At 41.8% G+C, this 23,544-nt stretch overlaps 1 protein-coding gene across 1 annotated transcript in view; it reads right to left on the bottom strand.

Annotated features, from left to right (window-relative positions):
- Nucleotides 1-438: 438 nt before the first annotated feature.
- Nucleotides 439-23,544, bottom strand: part of GRPR (gastrin releasing peptide receptor) — a gene marked incomplete at both ends in the record, with an annotated part of 30,335 nt that continues 7,229 nt past the window's right edge. The window contains 2 exons of the mRNA XM_082610128.1: nucleotides 439-828; nucleotides 2,248-2,599. Of these exons, the coding sequence (XP_082466254.1) occupies nucleotides 439-828; nucleotides 2,248-2,599 (742 nt within the window). The remainder of the gene's footprint in view (nucleotides 829-2,247; nucleotides 2,600-23,544) is intronic.

The raw sequence follows: 23,544 nt of genomic DNA, 5'->3' as shown, positions 1-23,544 counted from the left end.
AAATCGTATTCTTAAAGCACTGACTTCTGCTTAAAGAAATGACAAGGTGAAGTCTTTCACAAAGTGCAAATTCAGTGTACAGTTTCTCTGCTTTATAAATCTGGTTGTTCATATAGTTTCTATGACTTAGTTGAGCACATCTGTATGTCAGGGTTTAATGCTTAAAATAATGATTTCCTATTTGTTCCCTTTTCTAAAAAAGGGAAAGTTTGCTCTGCGTCAGAAGCAGCATTCACAAGTTGAAATGGAAAACACAGGCCTTGATGGGCCTTTCAAACATAATAGTGACCCATTTGGGCCTCCCCCCAACCCGCCCACATCGCTCATGAGCCTGCCAAAGGGTCTTTGGACAGTACAGAGACAACAATAGAGGCGAGGGTTCCTTACCAGCCATAAGGCAAAACCAGGAGTCCCTAGGGGGCAGGGTCAAGGGTCAGTCTAGACGTACCCCTCGTGACAGATGTTTCCGTTGAGGAGGCTGAAGGTGGCCGCGGAGGGTGTGGTGCTCTTGAAGGAGGTCATGCAGGTGGTGCTCCTGCCGGTGCTCTGAGACCGGGTCATCAGGCTGGGCCGGCAACAGAGGAGCTGGGTGTTGAACTGTTTCCTGAAACTCTTGCTCAGCAGGTAGAGGGCAAAGGGGTTCACGCAGGAGTTGGTGAAGGCCAGGAGGCGGGCACAGATGCTGGTGACGAAGTGGAGCACGGAGGTGTCCACCTCGGAGTAGTGGTAGGAGCGGTACAGGTAGATGACGTGGTTGGGGAGCCAGCAGAAGGCAAAGAGGCCCACAAACACTAGCACTGTCTTGGCCAGGCGCTTCCGGGATTCGATCTGAGGAGAGAGTGACACAGAGACAAAGATGTGGGCAGAGCAAAAGATGGGGAAAATGAATTAGGGAAATGGATGGGCTCACAAGGCCACAGAAAAGAAGTTCAATATTTCCACTGTGCCTCTGAGCTCTTTAAACAAAGTTGATTACATGCTTGAGTGGACTGCACAATGAAATTCTAGTAAGTGCCCTCTTTGTCCTCAGGAGGGCATTGGTGCAGTTATCAGCCATATGACTTCATGTCTTTCTTGGCTCCACAGTTAATAATTTCTTCTTCCCTCTGATGCTTAAAAAAGCAGCCAGCTTTGTTCTTCCTCATTTGCCAAACCAAGATAACTGCCTATTATTATGTTTTTTACTCTCAAGTTTTTTCTGGCCTATATAACACAGGAAGGGTCTCAGACAAAAGCGGGCTGAGCATCCCCTTTTTTTCCCAACTCCCTCTGCTACAGCAAGGGGAAACATTGTTCTCTATAAAGAATCTGGGGTACAATGGATGTTTACCACTGAGAGGTCTTTCAAGCAGGGAGACAGTTTCACTGAGAACTGCCATTTTCCCCCCATAATTGATGAGGGAAAAAAAGAATTTTAGAGGGTGAAGCCTCCAACTGAGTCAGCTACACGTTTTAAACGGAGGGAGAGTCTTTCTGCTTTTCCATCATAAATACCACACGATCTACTTTTGGACTAGAAGACAAAAACTGATGAAGACGACAAAGCCAGAGCCCCTGGTTTCTACCATTTATACCACAGGATGAAATTATGGGGGTGACAGGGGGATTGGGGAAGGGAGCCTAACGCATAAGGCGGGCATCCTGCGCTCTGGGCCATCTGGGGGTACATGTGTCTCTCTTGTAATCCTCCAACAGCCTTACAATATGTAGGTTATTACCTTCATCATGGATAAAAAACTGACTCTCAGAGAGGGTAAGTAAGTCAGGAAGCCTGGATTTGAACTCAAATCAATGTGAACCCATCTTAATCAAACTACTGCTTTTTCTTCAACCAGCCTCGTTTTCCTGCCCTTTCTGCTTTATCACATGTGGTAACTGTCTTCCTACCCAAACAATGTGATTGGAGCTTAAAGAAGTCACATCCCTATGAGCCTCAACATTTTATTTTTTAAAAAACAACAACCGATTTTTCTCAAAAAGAAACCCATACTCCAAAGCTTTCAGGTTCTCAATACCTTGCTAGCCTAGGTCTCTTTAATAAGAGAACAAGATTCTTAAAGAACACCTGCATGCCTAGTCTTCTGAAGCTAGGAGTTCCTGTTTACCATCTGGCCACAGATCACTCACCTCTTCTACTGCAGAATCAGGCAACATGACCACCCAAATACTGAACTTGTCAGTGGAGTCCTAAAGAAACGCAAGGAATCAAATCCCCAAGGAGGAAATGCATCACTTCTAAGTACCCACCTGCTTCTTGACGTGTATATTCCCTTCCACGGGTAGATTGCAAGCACTCTGGATCAGATTTTTGGCAATAAAGTAGTAGTAAACAGAGATGATCGACAGCGGGATGATGTAGAAGACCAGGAAGGAAGCCATGGAGTGGATTTTGGGGTGCAGCTCATTAGAGTGTGGGTACGGGGCACAGCTAATGAAGGTCTGGTTGGTGCTTTCCTCGTGGAAGGGATGTAGGTCAGAAAATACAGCCTCTGGGATGGCCAGAAACATGGAGATGATCCAGATCAGTGCGGCTTTGAGGCAGATCTTCATCAGGGCATGAGAGGCCTGGATATCCATTGGCCGGACAATGGCTTTGTACCTGGGGCAGGGAAGAGGGAAGTTATCTAGTACTATTATGGATGCCTAGGCCGGGACTAGGGTGAGGCCAGTGAGGCCCCTGAGGTGCAATACTTAAGGAGGCGTTGACTGTCAGGTTCAAGCAAGTGCCGACTCTGAACTCACAGCGAGCACCTCCTTAAATGTTGCACCCCAAGTACCTGGCTCACTTCATCCTAGTCCTGGCCCTGAAGGATGCTGCTCCCTTTCCCCTGCAGTAATATTCTGCCCACATTCTTTCTTGATTTTAAGAATGTTTCTCAGAAAAGCTGAAGCTCCATTTATTTTTCTTCTTAAATCACAGAAATGAATAACAAGGCATGTTTAACAAAGGACGCTGGAACAAGAAGGTTGGCTTTTTTTTTTTTTTTTTGGCAAAGCCTTCATTTTGAGTATTCAAATGCAGTTTAGGAAACATTTAGTCACTGAGTATTTACATACGCCTCTTTTCTTTTTCGAAGGTTGCAGAACAAATAGTCCACTGAAAAAGTCATACACAGAAGCATCCCTGTAATTATCAAATGAATCCCCCCCCCCGCCCTCCTACTCTCTTTCAGCCTCATCTTCTCTTGCAGTATTTAGGTCCTTCCTGGTTTCTGTGCTACATGTGCCCCTGTCGTGGGTCGAGTGCTCTGGGAATGAGACATTGAGGTGAAGTCAGGAGGACACAGAGTTTATTGTTGATGAACACCTGTGGGGAAAGGGAAGGAGGCAGGACTGGGCAGAGGGAGCTATCAGACCCTGATGCAGATCTGACAAGGTCTACACCAGCCAAGGTGACCAACCATCCTAGTTTGCCTGGGCATTTCCCAGTTTTAGCACTGAAAGTCCTATGCCCTGGGAAACTTCTCAGTCCCAGTGACCATGACAGCTGGTCGCCCTACACCAGCCCAATGGGAAGCTCAGGAGCAAAGATTGCCCAATGAAGGGGTCCTGTCTTGGTGGAAATGGCCAAGCCCTTGTATCACCACCTGGCTTGGTCACTGGCTGGTGATGCAGTGAGTCAAATCCTGAACTGGAAAATTCTACAGGAATAATGACCACATTTTTTCAACAAATATATGGCATAAAAGAGCAGAGAAAATGGTTTATAGACTGACTGATATCAGTGTAATATGTAGACTCCTTTTGGATTTTCATCCAAACCAAACAACCATAAAAAGATATTTTTGAGACTATTGAAGAAAATCAAATATAGATTTAGTACTGGTGATATCAAGGAATTATCTTTAATGTATTAGGTATAATAGTGGTATTGTTGTTCTGTGCTTTTTAAAAAACTTTATTTATTAAAAACACACCCTAGGACTTCCCTGGTGGCGCAGTGGTTAAGAATCTGCCTGACAACGCAGGGGACACGGGTTTGAGCTCTGGTCCGGGAAGATCCCACATGCTGTGGAGCAACTTAGCCCATGTACCACAACTATTGAGCCTGTGCTCTAGAGCCCGTGCTCTGCAACAAGAGAAGCCACCACAATGAGAAGCCCACGCACTGCAATGAAGACCCAACGCAGACAAAAAAAAACCCCAAAAAACAAAAACACACCCTAAAATATTTATCACTGAAATAATATAATATCTAGGGTTTGCTTTAAAATATTCAGATATATTCATATATCATTTGTACAATTAAAAAATAAGTAAAAATGCATTGCCAACAGTTTTCTATTATGGAATATTCATAAAATATCAAAGAAATTACAGAAATCCCATTTACTAAGCTCTTGCCTTGTGCCAAGCAGAGAATAGCATCGACATGATCTCATTTATGTTCCAGACAACTCCAACAGGTAGGTGCTATTATCCCCACTCTACAGGCAACAAATTGAAGCTCAGATGGTTTCAGAGGTGGTGAAGTCAATATTCAATTTGGGACCAGCTCTTTTCAGGATAGTACAGCTCTTTCAGAAGCAAGCTTTGGGCAAATCCTTCCTAGAGAGAGAAAAATAGACCAGCCATTTCCCAGATGTGTACGGAACATACCAACTGTTCCCTGGAAGTCTAATGGTTCTATAGAGCTTGGAACATAGCAGTCTATATCTTCTGGTTTGGGCTGCTCTGCCTGGAACTCCCAATGAAGGGAGACCCCACTGGGCGGTTCTCGTTAAGAGTGATGACTGGTTGGACTAGGATGGATACTCAATAATCGAAACCAGCCAATAAACTGCCTGGCCAACTACCAAAGAGTCTCTCTTTCTCTTAAGCATTTAAACTGAAAAATTGAGAGGATGTAGTTAGTCAATCATAGATGACAGAAATAAAATATTATGATATCGAGGGAGGGATCAGTGCAAGATGAATAAGCAAAGTAGGTAGAGTGAGACAAAGAGAATGAGGCAGATAGAAAAGCAGAAGAAGCTGAGATGATGTGGCTCTAAGTCATACAGAGGGTCCTTGGTTCCTGGCCCACAAGCTACTTTTGAATGTCCAAGAGGTGTTCTGTTATAATCTTACAATTCTCCCGTTCCCTTTTCACTTGAGTTAGTTTAAGTGGCAACCATTCTTTGTCAACAAAAGAGCCTTATTTAGAACAATTAGACACGGTGGTCATTTAAAGCCATCATCAGATTTTATTTCCAGGATCATTTCGCATAGATTATCCCCCACTTGCGGTCCTCTGTAAGAAAGAGCCATCAACTTTCTATTGTACTCAAGAGAGAGATAGTCTATGTCCTATTCTTAAGTTCGCCATCACTTTCTTGCCTCCGCCCTTTCGTCATGCCTGATTCCAGAGTCTCCATTCATCTGAAGCCTGTCCTTCCAAATTCCAGCTTATAAGTATCATCTTGAAGCTTTTGCTGATCAATCTAGGCCTCGATAATTCCCGTTCCTTCTCCCAACCTGTCTAATTTTACTCTTCTCGTGTTACACTTACTCTGCACTACTTTGAATTGCTTGCTAGCTTTCCATGGGCATGTCTTTTTTTATTTCTTTATTTCTTTTTTTTTTTTTTTTTGTGGTACGCGGACCTCTCACCATTGTGGCCTCTTCCATTGCAGAGCACAGGCTCCGGACGCACAGGCTCAGCGGCCATGGCTCACGGGCCCAGCCGCTCCACGGCATGCGGGATCTTCCTGGACTAGGGATCGAACCTATGTCCCCTGCATCGGCAGGCGGACCCCCAACCACTGCGCCACCAGGGAAGCCCGGGCATGTCTTTTCTACCTGACGTTCTCATAATTCCTGAGGTCAGAAGCTTATATCTTCTCTTCTCTTCTTTCTGTATCACTGAAAATGCTCCAGGTCCCCTGTTCCGCTTACCACTTATTTCAAAGTAGAGGCTCAGCAAATACTTGCTAATCAATTAAGATTAATAATATGTGACTTGCAGATGTGTCTTTTATTTTCAACTTCTCATAAACAAGCGACAGCAGATTCACTTTCGCACACCTAGTAAGAGTCATTCTTCCACAGAATGACCAATTCACTCCTCTGACAATATGGGGCCAAAGACAATTGCTTCCCACTTCTGAAAACATCTGTGCTTCATTTTTCTTATGCAAACACCGGAAAGGTCAAAAACATTCTCTGTGCAAGATTAACGTGTCAAAGGGATTCTTGGCAAGTAGAAGTAGCTGGCTTCCACACCCAGGGTTGGAAACCTTTGCCCACAGAAAGGTATGTCTTTTATTCAAACACGGGCAGTTTGTTTAGTTTTAAGGATTCAGCATTTCAGCCCCTATTTGTTCATAATTACCTACCGAAGTCTGTGGGAATTGTTGAACAACAATATTTTAAAACCTCCATTACAATCCTAATGCACGCTACCTGGAGAGGACTGAGGTGAAGAGAAAACGAAATGAACTAAATGTTCTCTAGGGTAACTGACACATTGTCGGCATTTAAATTAGAATCCTAATACCTAATAAGATTTGACAAGACTTTAAACATTGGCTTTATTTTCTCCTGAGAATAACGCCAAGAACTTTTCTGAAGAAATGTGAGGCGATTATTAGCTGGTTTGTAAAATGACTATAGTCCAGAGCAATGGAGTCTTATCTTTTTTGAGCTATTACACTGCAAATGGAGAGTTTGCTGGTCCTTGGTACCCATCAACTGTTACCTTTAGTTATGTAACAGTTACAGTCATCCTTTTCTGTTCTTCTCTCTGGGCGAAATAACTCCAATGCTCTTTTTCACTCTTCTTAATATACTCTAGTTTCCTTGGGGCTCTAATGTGAATTTGGGAGCAGAGAGACCTAGTTCCTAATGGTGATTCTACCCAGTAGCTTTATGATCTTGGACAAATCACAGACTCCTTGCACCTCAGTATTCTCATCCCTGAACAGGACATAATTCCTGCAACCTTCAATGTAATAACTGATTCAAGCAAAAATAGTAAAACCACTGAGGGAGAGGTTTTCGGGGAACAAGATATACACATAGTCTCAAAGAGTTTCCCCACAGATTACTATTTAATTACAAAAGGAAAATGCACCTTTATGTTGGGGAGGTACAGAGGTCACCCATCTAATCAAGTGGTCAAACCCAGGGCGAACTTCTCCATTAGGCAGGCACGGGTCTGGGGCCCATGATACCTTTAGAGGCTCGGGAAAATGTTTTAATTTCTTTTAAAATCAGGAAAAAAAATGAACATAATCCACCTTGGATTATATTTATCTTGGTGCCAATACAACTATAAAATATAATTTTTTATATGTTTTATGGAGAAAGGATCCCATGAAGGTAAAAGTGCAAAGGGCCCAGGAAATTCATAATGTGGTCCTGATCAAACTTAGCATCACTGATAGCAGGACAATCTGCGATCCTGTGCCTCCTATGCAGTGCAATGGGAAGGACATAACATTGCCTATGCAGTGTTCTTGTCTCCAATTTTTTTTTTTTTTTTTGCGGTACGTGGATCTCTCACTGTTGTGGCCTCTCCCGTTGCAGAGCACAGGCTCCGGATGCACAGGCTCAGTGGCCATGGCTCACGGGCCCAGCCGCTCCGCGGCATGTGGGATCTTCCCAGACCGGGGCATGAACCCGTGTCCCCTGCATCAGCAGGCAGACGCTCAACCACTGCGCCACCAGGGAAGCCCCTTGTCTCCAATTTTTAACCTGAATCTACTATGAAGAAACAATTAGACAAATCCACTTCTGGCACATTCTACAAGATAACTGGCTTGGATTCATCAAAACAGTCAACATCATTGTTTTAGAAGAATGTAGGGGAGCTACTATTCTACCTTAAAGGAGATTAAAGAGATATAACAAGTAATCTTTTTCACAATATGTCATATGTCAAATTATTATGTTATACACCTTAAACTTATACAATGTTATGTGTCAATTATATCATAATAAAACCAGAAAAAAAGAGATATAATAACCAAATGCAATGCATATGCCTTGATTTGGTCCTGGATTTAGGGGGCAAGAAAAGCTATAAAAGACATTTTGAGGACAATGGAGGAAATTTGATCAGGGATTACATATTACTTGGTATTAAGGAATTATTGTTAATTTCATTGGGTATGATAACAGCATTGGGGTTATGTAGAAGAGTGTCCTTGTTCTTAGGAAATACACAAACACACTTAGAAGTGAAAGGTCAGGATGTTTGTACCTTACTTTCCAGAGTTCAGCAAAATAAAACAAAACAAACAAACAAATATATATACTAGAGAGATATATAATTATTATATACTTTACATATATATAGGCTACAAAGAGAGCAAGAACAAAATCTAGGAAATGTTCATTGTGGAATGTGGGTGGGTATTATACAAGAGGTCATAAACAGGTTGGGGAGAAAACTTACTCTAAAATATAGAATTTTTAAAAGATGGCAAGTAGTAAAATAATAATCTTAAAATAATGTGGTATATATTTTATTAACAGTAAATGCTGTTGTCATGGGAAAAACTTTATTATAATTATAATTTCAATGGGATTGAATGTGTCATATCTGATTAGCGCCTCTACCAGGAATGAGGGAATTCGTCTTCTCTGTTATGTTCATATTGTTCTCTTGGAGTTGCAATTTTAGTATCATCTACAATCTGTGGGGTTTTGTTTTGCTCTGTTTTGTTTTGGCTGGAATATTTTTAAGCTAATGTTCATTTAGGGAGGTTAATTAAAACTAGATCATGCACAAGCAGATGTCAGTCTGTAATGCCTCTCCATTAGCTGAAAGTGCAGGGAAGAGTAAGGTCATTGTTGAGACTTGTACATGGGGGGAACCCCACTCCTGCTGCCTGAGCTGCACATGACAAGGGATCCTCTGACGTGGACTCAGTGACCTCAATTGAGGGTGAGCCTCAATTTGGATACTACACAGTATTAACTTTTAATTCATCCTTATTTTTAAATAAAAATCAAAATAAGTAGAAGTGAATTCCACTTTGGGGTCCATTGTCCCAGAACACACTTTCCAGAAAATTTAGCTAAGGTTTCAGGGGGCTTTCTAAGGGTCTGCAGTGAAGACCTTCTTGTCTCCGGAAGAGGGGAGCTTAAAACTCAGACCAAGTCAGAGGATCAAGATCCATGTTACAAAGTGTACTCGTAATTTTTCTTATTTTCTTCAGAGAGATTCAGATACAGATCGTGGATCCACGCAGGACCACCTCTGAGTAAAATCCTGAAGTTACACCTTTGTGAATCAAAATTTCCCCTCCATTGTGTTCTCCCCCTGTAGGAGCCCACTGTCTCCCTGCTTTGAGGAAGGGAGTGTGTATCAGTCATTTGCTCTTTAGTATGGATTCAAGTCAATGAGATCACTTTCCTGTATGTAGAGTTCTACCTCTGATTATGTAAGGAAGGCTCTGTTTCCCAATAAAGGTATTTTTGTTTATTCCTCCATCCAGCAGATGGAAGAGACATTTGGGGTGCAATGGATGCAGGCAGTTAGACTTCTAAATATTTACTTTCTTCAAAGGCTTACTCTGTAACTATCATGTGGGGATTTCTTTCTTGTACCAGATTGCGGAGGAACAAGACCATTCTGTACCTGGGTTTCAATTAGATTGATTCTGTTAAAAACAACAACAATAATAATAGCTAACACTTATTGGAGACTTCCTATGGATCAGGTAACTAAGCTATGAATTTTGTTTAAAATGTTGCTTTTTATCCTCACAACAGTTCTACGTGGCAGGTACTAGTATTATTGCTCTTTTACAGATGAGGGAAATGATGCGAAGTAAGTTTTCCACGGCCATCAGTGCTAAGCATTGGAAACAAGATTTGAGCCCATGCAGACTCTCACCTAAGCCTCTACCACCAGGCCCTACTGCTTCCTATAATGATGGTCCTGTGGTTGACCAGGCAACCTGGGCTTTCTAGTGTAGGGGAAGAAAAATCATTTTCCCTCTACCCTTCTAGGTTCTTGACTAAGACCCCATACAATAAAAGGCAGCTTAACAGGAGAAAAACAAACAGAAGTTTAATAACATGTATACCTCCTTGACAACATGGGAGAGACCCAGGAAAACTGAGTAACTCCCTGAAAGGGCCCGAGCCATCACCTTAAATACCATCTTCAGCTAAAGACAAAAGAAGTGGGTGGGGGAGCCAGTCCTAGGAGGTTACCAGGCAAAGAACAGTAAAGTATAAGCTCATTCTACAGATTTCAGTCCATGCCTTCTACGTTGATAAGTTTCTAGAGATTTAGAGTCATCCTCTTTTTCCTGGTACCAAAAGGGAGACACCCTTACAAATGGAGATTTCCCTTATAAATGTAAATGTCTCCTATAACAGGGTAACTTCTACTCAGTTTTTAGACCTTCTCCTATATGTGCTATTTTCTTTTTTTAAATTAATTAATTTATTTATTTATGGCTGCGTTGGGTCTTCATTGCTGTGTGCGGGCTTTCTCTAGTTGCAGTGAGCGGGGGCTACTCTTCGTTGCGGTGCGTGGGCTTCTCATTGCAGTGGCTTCTCTTGTAGCACAGCACGGGCTCTAGGCACGCGGGCTTCAGTAGCTGTGGCATGTGGGCTCAGTAGTTGTGGCTCATGGGCTTAGTTGCTCCGCGGCATGTGGGATCTTCCGGGACCAGGGCTCAAACCCGTGTCCCCTGCATTGGCAGGTGGATTCTCAACCACTGAGCCACCAGGGAAGTCCCTGTGCTATTTTCTTAAAAAAATAGAAAAGTCGAAAATTATCCTTATGCCAATGAGGCACATTTTGGGGCAAATTCTGCTCCCATTTACTGGTGTTGGAACTAAGGAAGAAAACCATAGAAAGGATCAGAGCGTCTCTTCCCTGCCTGCTGCAGCCATGGGGAAAGCAGTGTCTTTCTAGACAGACACAAAATTTTTATTCTTCCTCCTTGAGTCTGTTATACCCAATCTCCTGCATTTTCACCCCCATATATACACCCTGAAGTTCTCTGTGGCCTGAGGCCGAGAGTGAGGTCTGGACTCTTTCATATATTCCGAACTCTCAGGGCTTAAAGAGGCCATCTCAGTGAGACACTGGAGCAGAGGTAAAAAGGCATCAGGGAAGGACTAAAAACCAAAGGCTGGAAGGAGGCTAGAGAAAGAGCCACTGACATGGGGAAGGTTTCAGAAGTGTAGGGCTCTGAGGGATATAGAAGCTGAGATATAAAATGGGAAGACAAACATAAGCAACTGTTGGACATCTGATGGTGCTTTGGCAGAAAGAGTTGAGCAACTATTGACCCTTGGGCCCAAAATGGGTTTCAGCAGGATGATCTAATTCCAAAGCTCGGTGATAATCCTGTAAGGAGCCCATCAGAAGGGGTATAAACAGGATGAAATATTACAGTTGCCAGAAGGTATGTTTAAAACAACAAAGGAAAGCAGTAACCCAGTTAAATATCAGTAGGTGTGCAAACATCCTGGCACAAGTTGTTTGAAGGCAATTCCTCAAAAATGTTATGGAGGGCCTCCCTGGTGGCGCAGTGGTTGAGAGTCCGCCTGCCGATGCAGGGGATACGGGTTCGTGCCCCGGTCTGGGAGGATCCCATATGCCGCGGAGCGGCTGGGCCCGTGAGCCATGGCCGCTGAGCCTGTGCGTCCGGAGCCTGTGCTCCGCAACGGGAGAGGCCACAACAGTGAGAGGCCCGCATACCGCAAAAAGGAAAAAAAAAAAAAAAAAAAAAAAAAAAAAAAAATGTTATGGAGAGAGGAACATATATTTATAACTTGTTAGACTTTTTCAGCAATTTATGAGGGAAAAAGTTTGAAGAACGTTTATAAATCCCATCTCAAATTATAGTTACGCGGCCTGCATTTACTCTACTGCGTGGCACAGAAGATACACAGAGAATCAGGAAAAAAATCACAAAGACAGAAAAAAAAATCACCCATGCTCTAGTGTGGAGGGTATAGTAGACTCTGGGTAATTAATTGTCTATATAAATTGTCATTCACCCCCAAACAGACCCTAAGACAAGGATTTAGGTGCATGTAGTTTATTTGGGAGGGGCTCTCCGGAAGCACAGGGAGGGAGTGGGGAGGTGGCACAGGGAGGGGATGAAAGGCAATATAGGGTACCACACAGGGCAACTGGAGCACAGGCCAGCTGGGGACCCCCTGAGAGACTGTGGTGAGCACATTCCAGAACTTGCCACCAAGGGCCGAGGAGGCTGGGGTGTCTACCCACCGACTCCCGTCCCTCTTTGGTTGAGAACTGTCCTGCAGTATTAATTCAGGGCACTCCGTCCTGCCCCACACTTTCCCTTGGCCAGGATCACCCTCTGTCAGAGAAACACAGGAAGCCCAAGTCTGTAAGTGACCTCTGGGGTCCACCAACCGCATCCAGTATGTCAGTTCTTCCCCTGGTCCAGTCAAGTTATCAAACATATACAGAAAATGAGACAATTTCAGTTTTTAAATATACTTCAAATTACTGGAGATAAAAATAGAATTTCTAAGTTTCTAAATTATCTCAGTAAAATACATTATCTTTTTTTAAAATTTCAAAATAAGAATCATTAAAGCTCAAAAATACCATCATGGCATATGAGTCATTGTGGCTAATTATACAAATTTAAGAGCACTATATTTAAATAACCTTTTGTGAGAGGTTTTATACGTGGAGATATGGTGACCCAACTTTGTAGCTTATTAGGTCTCCTGGCCCAGAAGGCTGATCCTGCCAGCATCAGGGAGGTAAACGCTAGTGGTGAAGGAGCCCAAGACAGGGAGAGAGAGGGACTGGAGGGAGACTGGGAGCCCCGTGTTCTACTCCCACTTCCATAATTAGCTATTTCTGTATAAGCAGGCTGTCTCAGTTTCTTTTTCTTTTTTAATTTTTATTTAACCAAAACTTATTAGCACTTATTGTGTGCCTGGTACAGCTCCCAACACTTTTCAAGTGACTGTCCACTAGAACATCAATCAGGTGAGATTTCAACCACACCCTCTTAGCTTCCTTATGAACAGAAACAACAACCATGCTAATGGTACACTCACTTTTTTGACTGGGAATTCTAACATTTCATAAAGAAGTCAACACATTATTTCATTTCACCATTACAAAAACTACAACAGTCCTGTGAAATATGAAAAGTAAATACCCTTATCCCTTTTTACAGATCAGAAAACTGAGGCTTAAAATTTGCCCAAAGTCACACAGTTGACAATTAGAAGAGTCAGAGCTCAAACTCAGACATCTCTTCAACAAAATTCAATGCTTTTGAATTTATCCTTACTATGAATAGTGCTCTATTAAATGTGAACCTCCAAAACATACCAGAAGGAAGGAAGGAAGGAAGGAAGGAAGAGGGAGGGAGGGAGGGAGGGAAAAAGAGTTTGTAAGTCTGTCACCATGAAATTTTGGGGGTATCTTAAGAACCAATTGGAAAAGTTTGCTTTGATTCAGCAAAGACAATGTCAAGGAAGGTGGTCTAGAGGCAGTTAGTTCATTTGAACAACTTTTTTCAATTAAAAAATTTAATATAAAAGTGTTAACAGCTCATTGTAGGAATTTAGACAGAGAATTCTTAAAAAAAAAAAAGAAGAAAATCATCCATAAGTCTTACATGTAATGTTTTGATATATTTCTTTCCAACTTTCCTTTGTCTTTTGGACAGAATCCAGAGCATACAATTTGATATCTTTTTTAGGGTCTATAGGCTAAGCATTTCTGCCTCAAGATGCCCATGACTCCTCTAGCCAGCAGGTGGCACTCTGCAGATACCAGCTGGCCTCTCTGGGCACCATGTCCATTTAGCTCTGAGGAGCCTGGTGGTCACTAGAGGACAACGCCCCTGCCTTCACAGATCCCTCCTAGGATTAGCTCCAGCGCAACACGTCCCGTCTAAATGAAGCGAAGCATCCCCACTCCTCAAAAACTAGCACTTCTAATCATCAAAAGCATATCTTCAGCACCTACTTTTGCACGGTCCTGTTCTAGGTACAGAAGAGGTCAAGAGAAGCATAAGCCCTGGACACTCAGTGACATTTTCTCTTATTCCATCCTGGAAATTAAAAAGGTTCATGCACCCTGGGTCACAGGACTATGAGTTTCTTAAGGGTGGAGTCTATGTCTTGTTCAGTTTATGCCTATTTTGTTTATTGAACAAATATATAATTAAAACTAAAAACCTAGAACTGTGCACCCAATTTGTCTGGCCTGTACTGTCTTTCTTGCAGGTAAGGAAATGGGTTCACAATGCTCAGAATAACCCACTCCTCCGCTGCCATGCTCCTAGCCAAATCCTCCTCTCAAGTCCACTTACCCCAGATCAGTCTGGACACCATCTTATTAGGCTTTTCCCAAGAGATCTCCTGTGACCCAAACACATCCTATTTCTCTAACCATTTCAAGCCCCAAAGAATCCCTGGGGGTACTGAGGAAATGATTCTCCCTGAGCACAATTTCCCTTTTTATTTTTATTTTTTTTCTTTTTGCGGTATGCGGGCCTCTCACTGTTGTGGCCTCTCCCGCTGCGGAGCACAGGCTCCGGACGCGCAGGCCCAGCGGCCATGGCTCACGGGCCCAGCCGCTCCGCGGCATATGGGATCCTCCCAGACCGGGGCACGAACCCGTATCCCCTGCATCGGCAGGCGGACTCTCAACCACTGCGCCACCAGGGAGGCCCACAATTTCCCTTTTTAAAAATTTTAAGGTGACTTGCTTACATGAGTACATAATGAAAAGATACTCCCTCCTATGGGAGCTGGAACCCAGCTAAGCCTGGGTTTAAAACTCTCATTTTCTTTATTTAAACAACTGTTAGTGTCACAGAGGACCCAGGCATGCTGGAAAAGACACGTGGCTTAAAAACGTTGGCTTGACTCTCAATTTTTTGATGATCCAAAAGCTAATGTGCCTGATATGATGGTGCCTCATACCGTAAAACATCACACAGCTGTATGATCTGTCTTTATGATCTTCCCTAGGAAGTCTGTCCTGGCTAAGTGGACAGGGGTCATGGATCCCCTTAGGTCCCACTCCATCTAAATAGGAAACTCTCTCTGCTAAATGACCACCTCAGCAAGTGTGTACACGCCTGTATATCAAGGACACCAACCTAAGGCCAGCTGGCCAAACCTGGCCTTCTGCCTGTTTTCATATGGCCCACAAGCTGAGTGGTTTTGACATTTTTTATGGTTGGGGGAAAAAAATCAAAAGAAGAAGAATACTTCACAACATGTGAAAATTACATGAAATTCCCATTTCAGTGTCCATAAACAAAGCTTTACTGAAATTCAGCCATGACCATTTGCTGACATCATGTCTATGGCTGCTTTTGCGCTATAACGGCAGAGTTGAGTGGTTGCAACAGGGACCTCATGGCCCACAAAGCCAAAAATATCCACTATACGGCCCTTTACGGAAAAAGTTCCCCAGTCCCTGGCCTATGTGCACTGAATGTGTGACCAGGGCTCACGTTTCTGTTGCTCTCTGCCTGTCCACACTGGAGCTGTTGGTTCCTTCTTTAGACAGAGGAAAGCCCGTCTTCCATTTCACACTGAACCACCCGTTAGGCTTATTAATTTGTGATAGTGAAGACTACAGGCCGCTAACCTCTGGCACTGGTCTTCCAGTATTAAACACTCATGGCTCAGGATGCTTAGTCAATTTGTCAGCACATTTAAATACTAATTTAGTATCTCAGGCTCTCCTTGGCACTATGGATATAAAAGTCCCTGGCCACTAAGGATTTAAAATCTGGTCGAGGGACTGAGATACATCCAGGTAAAGCTCTTAAAGAACAAGAGAATGATACTCACACATGTATATTCTCCTTCGTGGAACACTCAGAACAGATGATGCTAGGTCTGTATATGCCCTACTGTCATCATGGTACAGACATATGAGAATACGTTTGATTATAAACCTGCTTTATATATAACTATGGAATATAAAACTTAGGCATCCTCGTGGTTGAGAATCTGCCTGCCAATGCAGGGGACACGGGTTCGAGTCCTGGTCTGGGAAGATCCCACATGCCACGGAGCAACTAGGCCCGTGAGCCACAACTACTGAGCCTGCGCGTCTGGAGCTTGTGCTCCGCAACAACAGAGTCCGTGATAGTGAGAGGCCCGCGCACCGCGATGAAGAGTGGTCCCCGCTTGCCACAACCAGGGGAAGCCCTCACACAGAAACGAAAACCCAACACAGCAAAAATAAATAAATTAAAAAAAAAAAAAAAACTTAGGCATCCTCAAGTCCCATTTCCTTAACTTAAAGAAGAGGAAACTGGTGCCCACAGAGTTCCCACAGCCGGTTAGCTGAAAACCAAAACTAGAACCTCCGTCTCTGGATCCCCAAGTCACTTATATTTGTCTACAGCACTTTGGATTTGCAGGCTTTTTAAAGCATAAGTGAAGAATGCTTAAAATTAAATATTGACCACATTTATCTTCATCTTGTAGTATATATATGTATTCCTGAAGCCATCATTTTAACCTTCAATTTCACCTCTGTTGACAATCTAGGAAAGAAAAGATACCAAATTCTGGTTTTTCTGCTCTTCTGTGATGTTTCCAATCATTTAAAGTGGAGAGGGAAAAGATAACAATGAAATTCTTAACAATCTGTTTTGTCCACCATTTATGTTAAAATAAATAAGCATTTCCCATATGTTCTCATGGAGAAACTACTGTAATTTTGTTTTTACATAATTTTATATTGTTTTAAAATTGTGTTTAAAGTATTTCTCATAACAGAGGCCTGACCCTGGTATGAAATTGCCTGACAATAAAAACAAGCACCACCAAAGAGAAAAAAGAAACCTTGAAAAGCTTAAAGTTGACCTGTAGTTATTCTATTTATATGTAGACAGCATAGAAATAAGTGAGTCACATGGACCTATTATCTATTGTCACAGTAAATTCTTCTCACACTGGAAATAAATTTCTTTATGTGCCGCATTTCACATTTTCCCCCTATTTCTTTCCTATGTAACCTTTAGCTATCACCACTGGCCAATTAGTCTGGGTACAATACAAAAAAAGAAAAAGTAATAAAGGACTGAAGTTTAAAGAAGTGTATCTTAGCAACATTTTGGCACTGTCCTTCCCACGAAATTTCAGCTTTTATCAATCACTGCATAACTAAATGTCAGCTCTAGCTCCTGCTTATTGGGGCTAAGAGACCTGGCCTAGTTGAAAGATCCCAGAGGCTTTGATGTACCTATAATACTTGGCAGTGTCCACTGCCGCAGGCCTCAACTGAGATTCCTGACTTACTCACTTTGAGGTTAGCCAGAGCTCATTTCTCTGCATCTAAATTGCTGATTTAATTTGAGGCTCTGAATGCTGATCTCAAAGGTCTGACTAGGTAGTTCTGGACTCCTCTTTAGAGGAACTGGGATGTGGATAGCTTGGTGGTCAGCAGATCAGGTCTTTAAGAGAGGTGGTACAGGATTTTCCACTTCTGATAATGGCAACTTAGCTTGTTGCTGAACAACTCTCCAGAAATGAAAAGCTAGAAAATCCCTTTGAAAACATCAGAGAAATACCAAGGCAGTAAGGATTTGAGGGGCCAAAATCCTGGAGAGAAAGGAAGTGCAAAGAGATGAAGCTGTTATTCAGCATCATTTTCCCCTTAAGGCATTTACCAAATTTCAAGCAGCACCAACAGAAACTGAGAGCTGAGAAGAGCTTCTAGCAGTTTCAGGATGAAGGGGAATAATAAATGGAGATCAGGGCCCACCAAGGAGAGAAGCCAGGGTAAACACTCCAGGCTTACAGTTGAGATGCCCAAAGAGGTACATCCTAGTAGTAGCACTGAACCAGAAATAGACCAGTTCTCACAAAGACCAAGCCCAGCCTCCAATCTATTCAATCCCTGACAAGGTCAGATACACCGCCACCTCCTACCTGCCCACAAGAAGCAAAAGCTAATCTTTTCTGGAAGATAATACTATCCAGAGCCCCAAATTATCTACACTTCTTCATATACAAAATCAAGTAGTCAAACAAAAATTGCCTCGTATACTGGGAGAGAAAACAAAATGGTCGAAAAACAAGAGAAGAAATATATAATAGAAACAGACTTATAGAGGTTCCACAAGTTAGAGTTACCAAAGAGGGATTTTACAATATATTGGGACTAATTCAAGAAATTAGGTGACAAGATGGAATCAAATGGAAATTCTAGAATTGCGATATACAGTAACTGAAATTAAGAATTAAATGGAAGCTTCAGAAGCAGACTAGACACAGCTGGAGAGAATTTTTGAGCTGAAAATGGTCAGACTGAAGTACAGTGAGAAAAAAGGATGGAAAACACAGAAAAGGTAATAGAAATGTATGGGCAAAATGGTGAAATAAAATTATGTTTAAAATAGTCCCCAGTCACAGAGGCCTGACTGAAGTATGAAATCACCTGCATCAATAAAAGCAAAAACGACCAAAAGTGGAAAAAAGCTTGAAAAGCTTTAAGTTAACCTGCAGTTATTCTATTTACATGTAGACAGCATAAAGAAGGAGAGCAAAAAGAGAATGGGGCAGAAACAATCTTTGAAGTTGTTATGGTTGAGAACTTTCCAAATGTGGCTAAAATCATCAAGCCACAGGTTTAAAAAAAAAAGCTATGAATCTCAAGCAGGAAAAATACAAAGAAAACCACACCTAAGTGCAACATAGTAATGCTGTTGAAAACCAAAGATAAAGAGAAACATCTTAAAATGAGTCAAAGAGAAAAAAATCGATGATTTTAAAGGAGCTACAATGAAACTGACATCTGACGTCATAGCAGAAGTCAGAGGACAATGAATAGCAACTTCAAAGTAGGGAAGACAAAAACAGCCAGCCTAGAATTCTATGCCCAGTGGCAATATCCTCTCCAAATGACATTAAATAAAGATATTTTCAGACAAATGAAACCATAAAATGTATCCCCATTAGACTTACACTAAGTGAAATACTTAAGGACGTTCTTTGGGCAGAAGTGAAATAATCTCAGATGATGTCACAGAGATGCAGGAAGGAGTGGAGAGCAAGAAAAGGTGAATACAGGAATAAATCTAAAGGTAAATATGTGAGTAAATGTAAGTATGTAAAAGCAATTAACATAATGTCTTGTGGGGTTTAAAATATGGATAGAGTTGAAATACAGAATAACAATAACCAAAAAAAAAAAGGCAGGAGGAAATTAGAATGAAGTTAAAGTGTCCTATTACCCTTGTCTGGGAAGTAGGAAAGTTCTAATTTATAGTAAATTTTAATAAGTCAAGGATACATGTTGTAAACACAAGAGTAGCCCCTAAAAGAATATTGAGTTTGTATAATTAACAAATTCATGCCAGGAGGTGGGGGGAGGATAGAATAATTTAAATGTTTAATTAATTTAAAAGAAGGCAAGAAGGAAGGGAAAAAGGATTATGAAACAGGTGAGACCAACAAAAACCAAATAATAAAATGGTAGATTTAAACCCAAATATAGGGACTTCCCTGGTGGCACAGTGGTTAAGTATCTGCCTGCCAATGCAAGAGACATGGGTTCCATCCCTGGTCCGGGAAGATCCCACATGCCATGGAGCAACTAAGTCCATGCACCACAACTACTGAGCCTGCGCTCTAGAGCCTGCCAGCCACAACTACTGAGCCCGTGTGCCACAACTACTGAAGCCCACGCACCTAGAGCCCATGCTCCGCAACAAGAGAAGCCACCACAGTGAGAAGCCCGTGCACCGCAATGAGGAGTAGCCCCCGCTCGCTGCAACTGGAGAAAGTCCATGCGCAGCAACGAAGACCCAATGAAGCAAAAAAAAAAAATTTAATTAATTAATTTAAAAAAAACCCCAAATATATCAGCAAAATTGAGGTTATCAGAGTGTCTGTGTTTATAGGGCAGAAACCTATAGCCAAGTTACAAATAGCAAATACATTTGTGTGAAGTCACTCATGTCATGCATACCCACAAAATACCAACATTGACGAAGGTAACTTAAAATCCATAATGCAAAGACATCCATGGCTAATTGGTTAATGGGTGTCATCAATTAAATGAGTATTTAAGATTACTCAAGGCACAAGAAAATTTGAAATGCTGTGAAATTTTACAGCCCGTATAGGAAAGAAACTTGATAGTGTCTTTCTCAGATGATCCTAAACATTTGATAATAATCTTAAACACTTATATGACATTACCAATAATGAGTTATGAAGCTGAAAGAAACTCTTCTAACCTCTCATTAATAATAAGTCAATTTGAATCAACCATGCTAGAAGACTGAGGTATCTTTCCAATTTCTCTATAGAAAAAACATATCACCCAACAGGCACATGAAAAGATGCTCAATATCCTTAAGCATTAGGGAAATGCAAGTCAAAACCATAATGAGATATCACCTCACATCTGTCAGAAGGACTGTCATCAAAAAGAACACAAATAACAAATGCTGGAGAGGGTATGGAGGAAAGGGAACCCTCCTGCACTGTTGGTGGGAATGGAAATTGGTGCAGCCACTGTGGAGAACAGTATGGAGGTTTCTCAAAAAACTAAAAATAGAACTACCATATGACCTATTAATTCCACTCCTGGGTATATATCCAAAAAAACCAAAAAACTAATTCGAAAAGAAACATGCACCCCAATTTTCACAGCAGCATTATTTATAATTGCTAAGATATGAAAGCAACCCAAGTGTCCATCAATGGATGGGTAAAGAAGATGTGGTATATATATATATATATATATATATATATATATATATATATACACACACACACACACACACATACACATACACACACACACACACACACAATGGAATACCACTCAGCCATAAAAAAGTGAGATTTTGCCATTTGCAGCAACACGGATAGTAGAACCTACCAGAATTCATTCATTCTTTTATTCCTTCCTTCATGTATCCATCTATTCATGTATTCAACAAACACTTATCAAGCACCTACTACAGGTTAGGGACTGTCCTAGTGTCAGTGAACACGCTAATGAATGCCATAGCTTCTCTCTTTTTTTTTTTTTTTGAGCTTATATTCTAGTGGTAGGAGACAGAGAGTAAGCAAGTAAACAAACAAATGAACAAAATAATTCTCAAAACGATTATAGTGGATGATATTTACCCAAGAGAAATGGAGGCATACATCCATACAAAAACTGTATGTGAATGTTTATGACAGCTTGATTCATCTTCATCCAAAACTGAAAACAACCCTAATACCCATTAACTGAAGAACAGATGAACAATCCGTAGCCTAGCCATGCAATGGACTCAGCAATAGAAAGGAATGGACTACTGATACATGCAACAACATGAGTTGAAAGAAGCCAGACTCAAACAACTACACACTGTATGATGTCATTCATATATTTTGGAAAAGATCAGTGGCTGCCAGGAGATTTATTTTCTTTCTTTCTTTCTTTTTTTTTCTTTTACTTTTTCTAGGAGCTTTATTTTCTGTAAGAAAAACTTAGTGTGTAATGGAGGTTATAAACTAAAGAAAGTTTGGATGTAGAAAAAAAAATTCCCTCCTGGGTGGAGGAAGAGGATAGACTACAGAGGGACATGAGAGAATTGGGGGGGGGGGCTAATGGAATGTTCTATATCTTGATTGTGCTGGTGGTGGTTACATGACTGTGGAAGATTGTCGAAATTCATAGAAATGCACGACTAAAAGTTTACTGTGTAAGTTACACCTCAATCAACCTGAAAGAAGAAACTGGATGATAGAATAGCATTGGTCATTCCTTTAGTCTGAGTGGCCAACGAAGACCTCCTACAGAAGGTGACATTTAATGTGTAAAATGAACCTGCAGCCTCTTAGGGGTTCCTAGGCAAATCAAATCATTTCATGTAGCAGCAAATATCAGATACTAATCCAATACTTAATAACCAGAATTTCAAAGATGACTGTAATAAAAAAGATCCCTTGATCTATTACAGGGAAGTAGAAAAAGGAATGAAGAAAAATTTTTTCTTTTATTCTGCAAAATATGTGTTTTAATTGAGAGAATTTATGCAAACCCCACACACCAGGAGGATTTACAAGTGCAAAAATGCAAATTTAGTCTATTTTCAAAGGATGGTATTGACAAGCACAGTTCAAAAAAACCTCACCAGGGAGCCCTTTCAGTCTATGCTCTATGTTTCATGATTAAGCATGTGATCTGTCTCGCCTCCATGCATTTTAAGTTGCCAAAAATGATAATTAATCACATAAAAGTCTACCACTTTAAAAGATAATGCGTGAGAGACAAGGTCAGACTTCTTTGCTGCCCTTATCTCCATAGCACTCCAACTCAAAGAGTCTTGTTGGGAACTCCCCCTTCCATTGCACCTGCCCTCTCAGTACTCCCAGAGCCTGCCAGCAGCTGTGACAGATCCCTCCCCATGGGGAGACAGGAGTTGAGTTTCCTTCTGGAGAGGCAGCATATGCTTCAGAAAAATCATACCCTAGAGAAGTTATGGACTGGTGATTCATGTAAACTCCTTCAACAGAGAGACTTCCTGGGAAAGTTGCTTTATGAGAGATTAAATTGTCCTCCCTTGTGAGAAATGGCCATTCTCCTTGGGATCAGTGAAGCTGAGCTCTAGAACAGTAGAGGAGCTTTGGAATCACTGGGGTGATCCCATCAGAAGAGGGCTAACTTGGAATCGCTCAGGGTATCTTCCCACAGAACAGTAGAGTTCAGGATCAGTAGCTCCCACTGCCCAGAGAAGGGAAATTAAATCAGACTTTGTTTTGATGGTTTCTGAAGAAAAGTTTTCAGTTTCCCTGAAGGAATTGGGACTTGGAATGAGGAAAGCAGGGTTCTAGTGTGACTCTACTCTGAATTTGTTGTGACGAGGCCAAATTCCATCACCTCTTTTGGTCTCTGTGTCAAACAAGGTGAGATATTGTGATTTATAAGAAATATATGTTTGGTCATTCAGATGACCAAATACATATTTCTCATATACATTTGGTCTTCTTCCAGTCCCTGGCTCACACTCTTAAAACCCTTGGAATTTCCTAAGTGTGTAGAGAGTGATAAAGGTGTCTTTTGTTATGTTAATGACTTTGGGAAAGCAGTTAAGGATGGGGGCTGGTCACCAAGTGATTCAACTCTTGATTAGAGGGCTGAAACTTTCAGTCCCAGCCCCAGACCTCTGGGGAGGAGGATGTGGCTGGAGGTTGAATCAGTTGTCAGTGGCCAATGGTTTAATCAATCATGACTTCGTAAGGAAGCCTCCATAAAAACCCAAAAGGACAAGGTTCGGAGAGCTTCTGGGTTGGTGAACACATGGAGATGCAGGGAGAGTGGCACCTGGAGAGGGCCGGGAAGCTCCCTTTCCTCATATCTTGCTCTATGCATCTCTTCCACCTGGCTGTTCCTGAGGATAAAAGTATTGTACCCTTTTACAATAAACCAGTGATTTAATAAGCAACATGCTTTCCTGAGTTCTGTGAGTCACTCTAGCAAATTAATGGAACCTGAGAACAGGGGGTCATGGGGACCTCTGATTTTTAGCCAGATGGTCAGAAGCACAGGTTTGTGACTGGCATCTGAAGTGGGAGTGGCGGCTGGTGCAGTCTCGTAGGACTGAGCCCTCA

This window comes from Mesoplodon mirus (assembly GCF_964341445.2).
Source record: "Mesoplodon mirus genome assembly, chromosome: X".
Taxonomy (NCBI): Eukaryota; Metazoa; Chordata; class Mammalia; order Artiodactyla; family Ziphiidae; genus Mesoplodon; species Mesoplodon mirus.
This window is presented reverse-complemented; position numbering and strand designations above follow the sequence as displayed.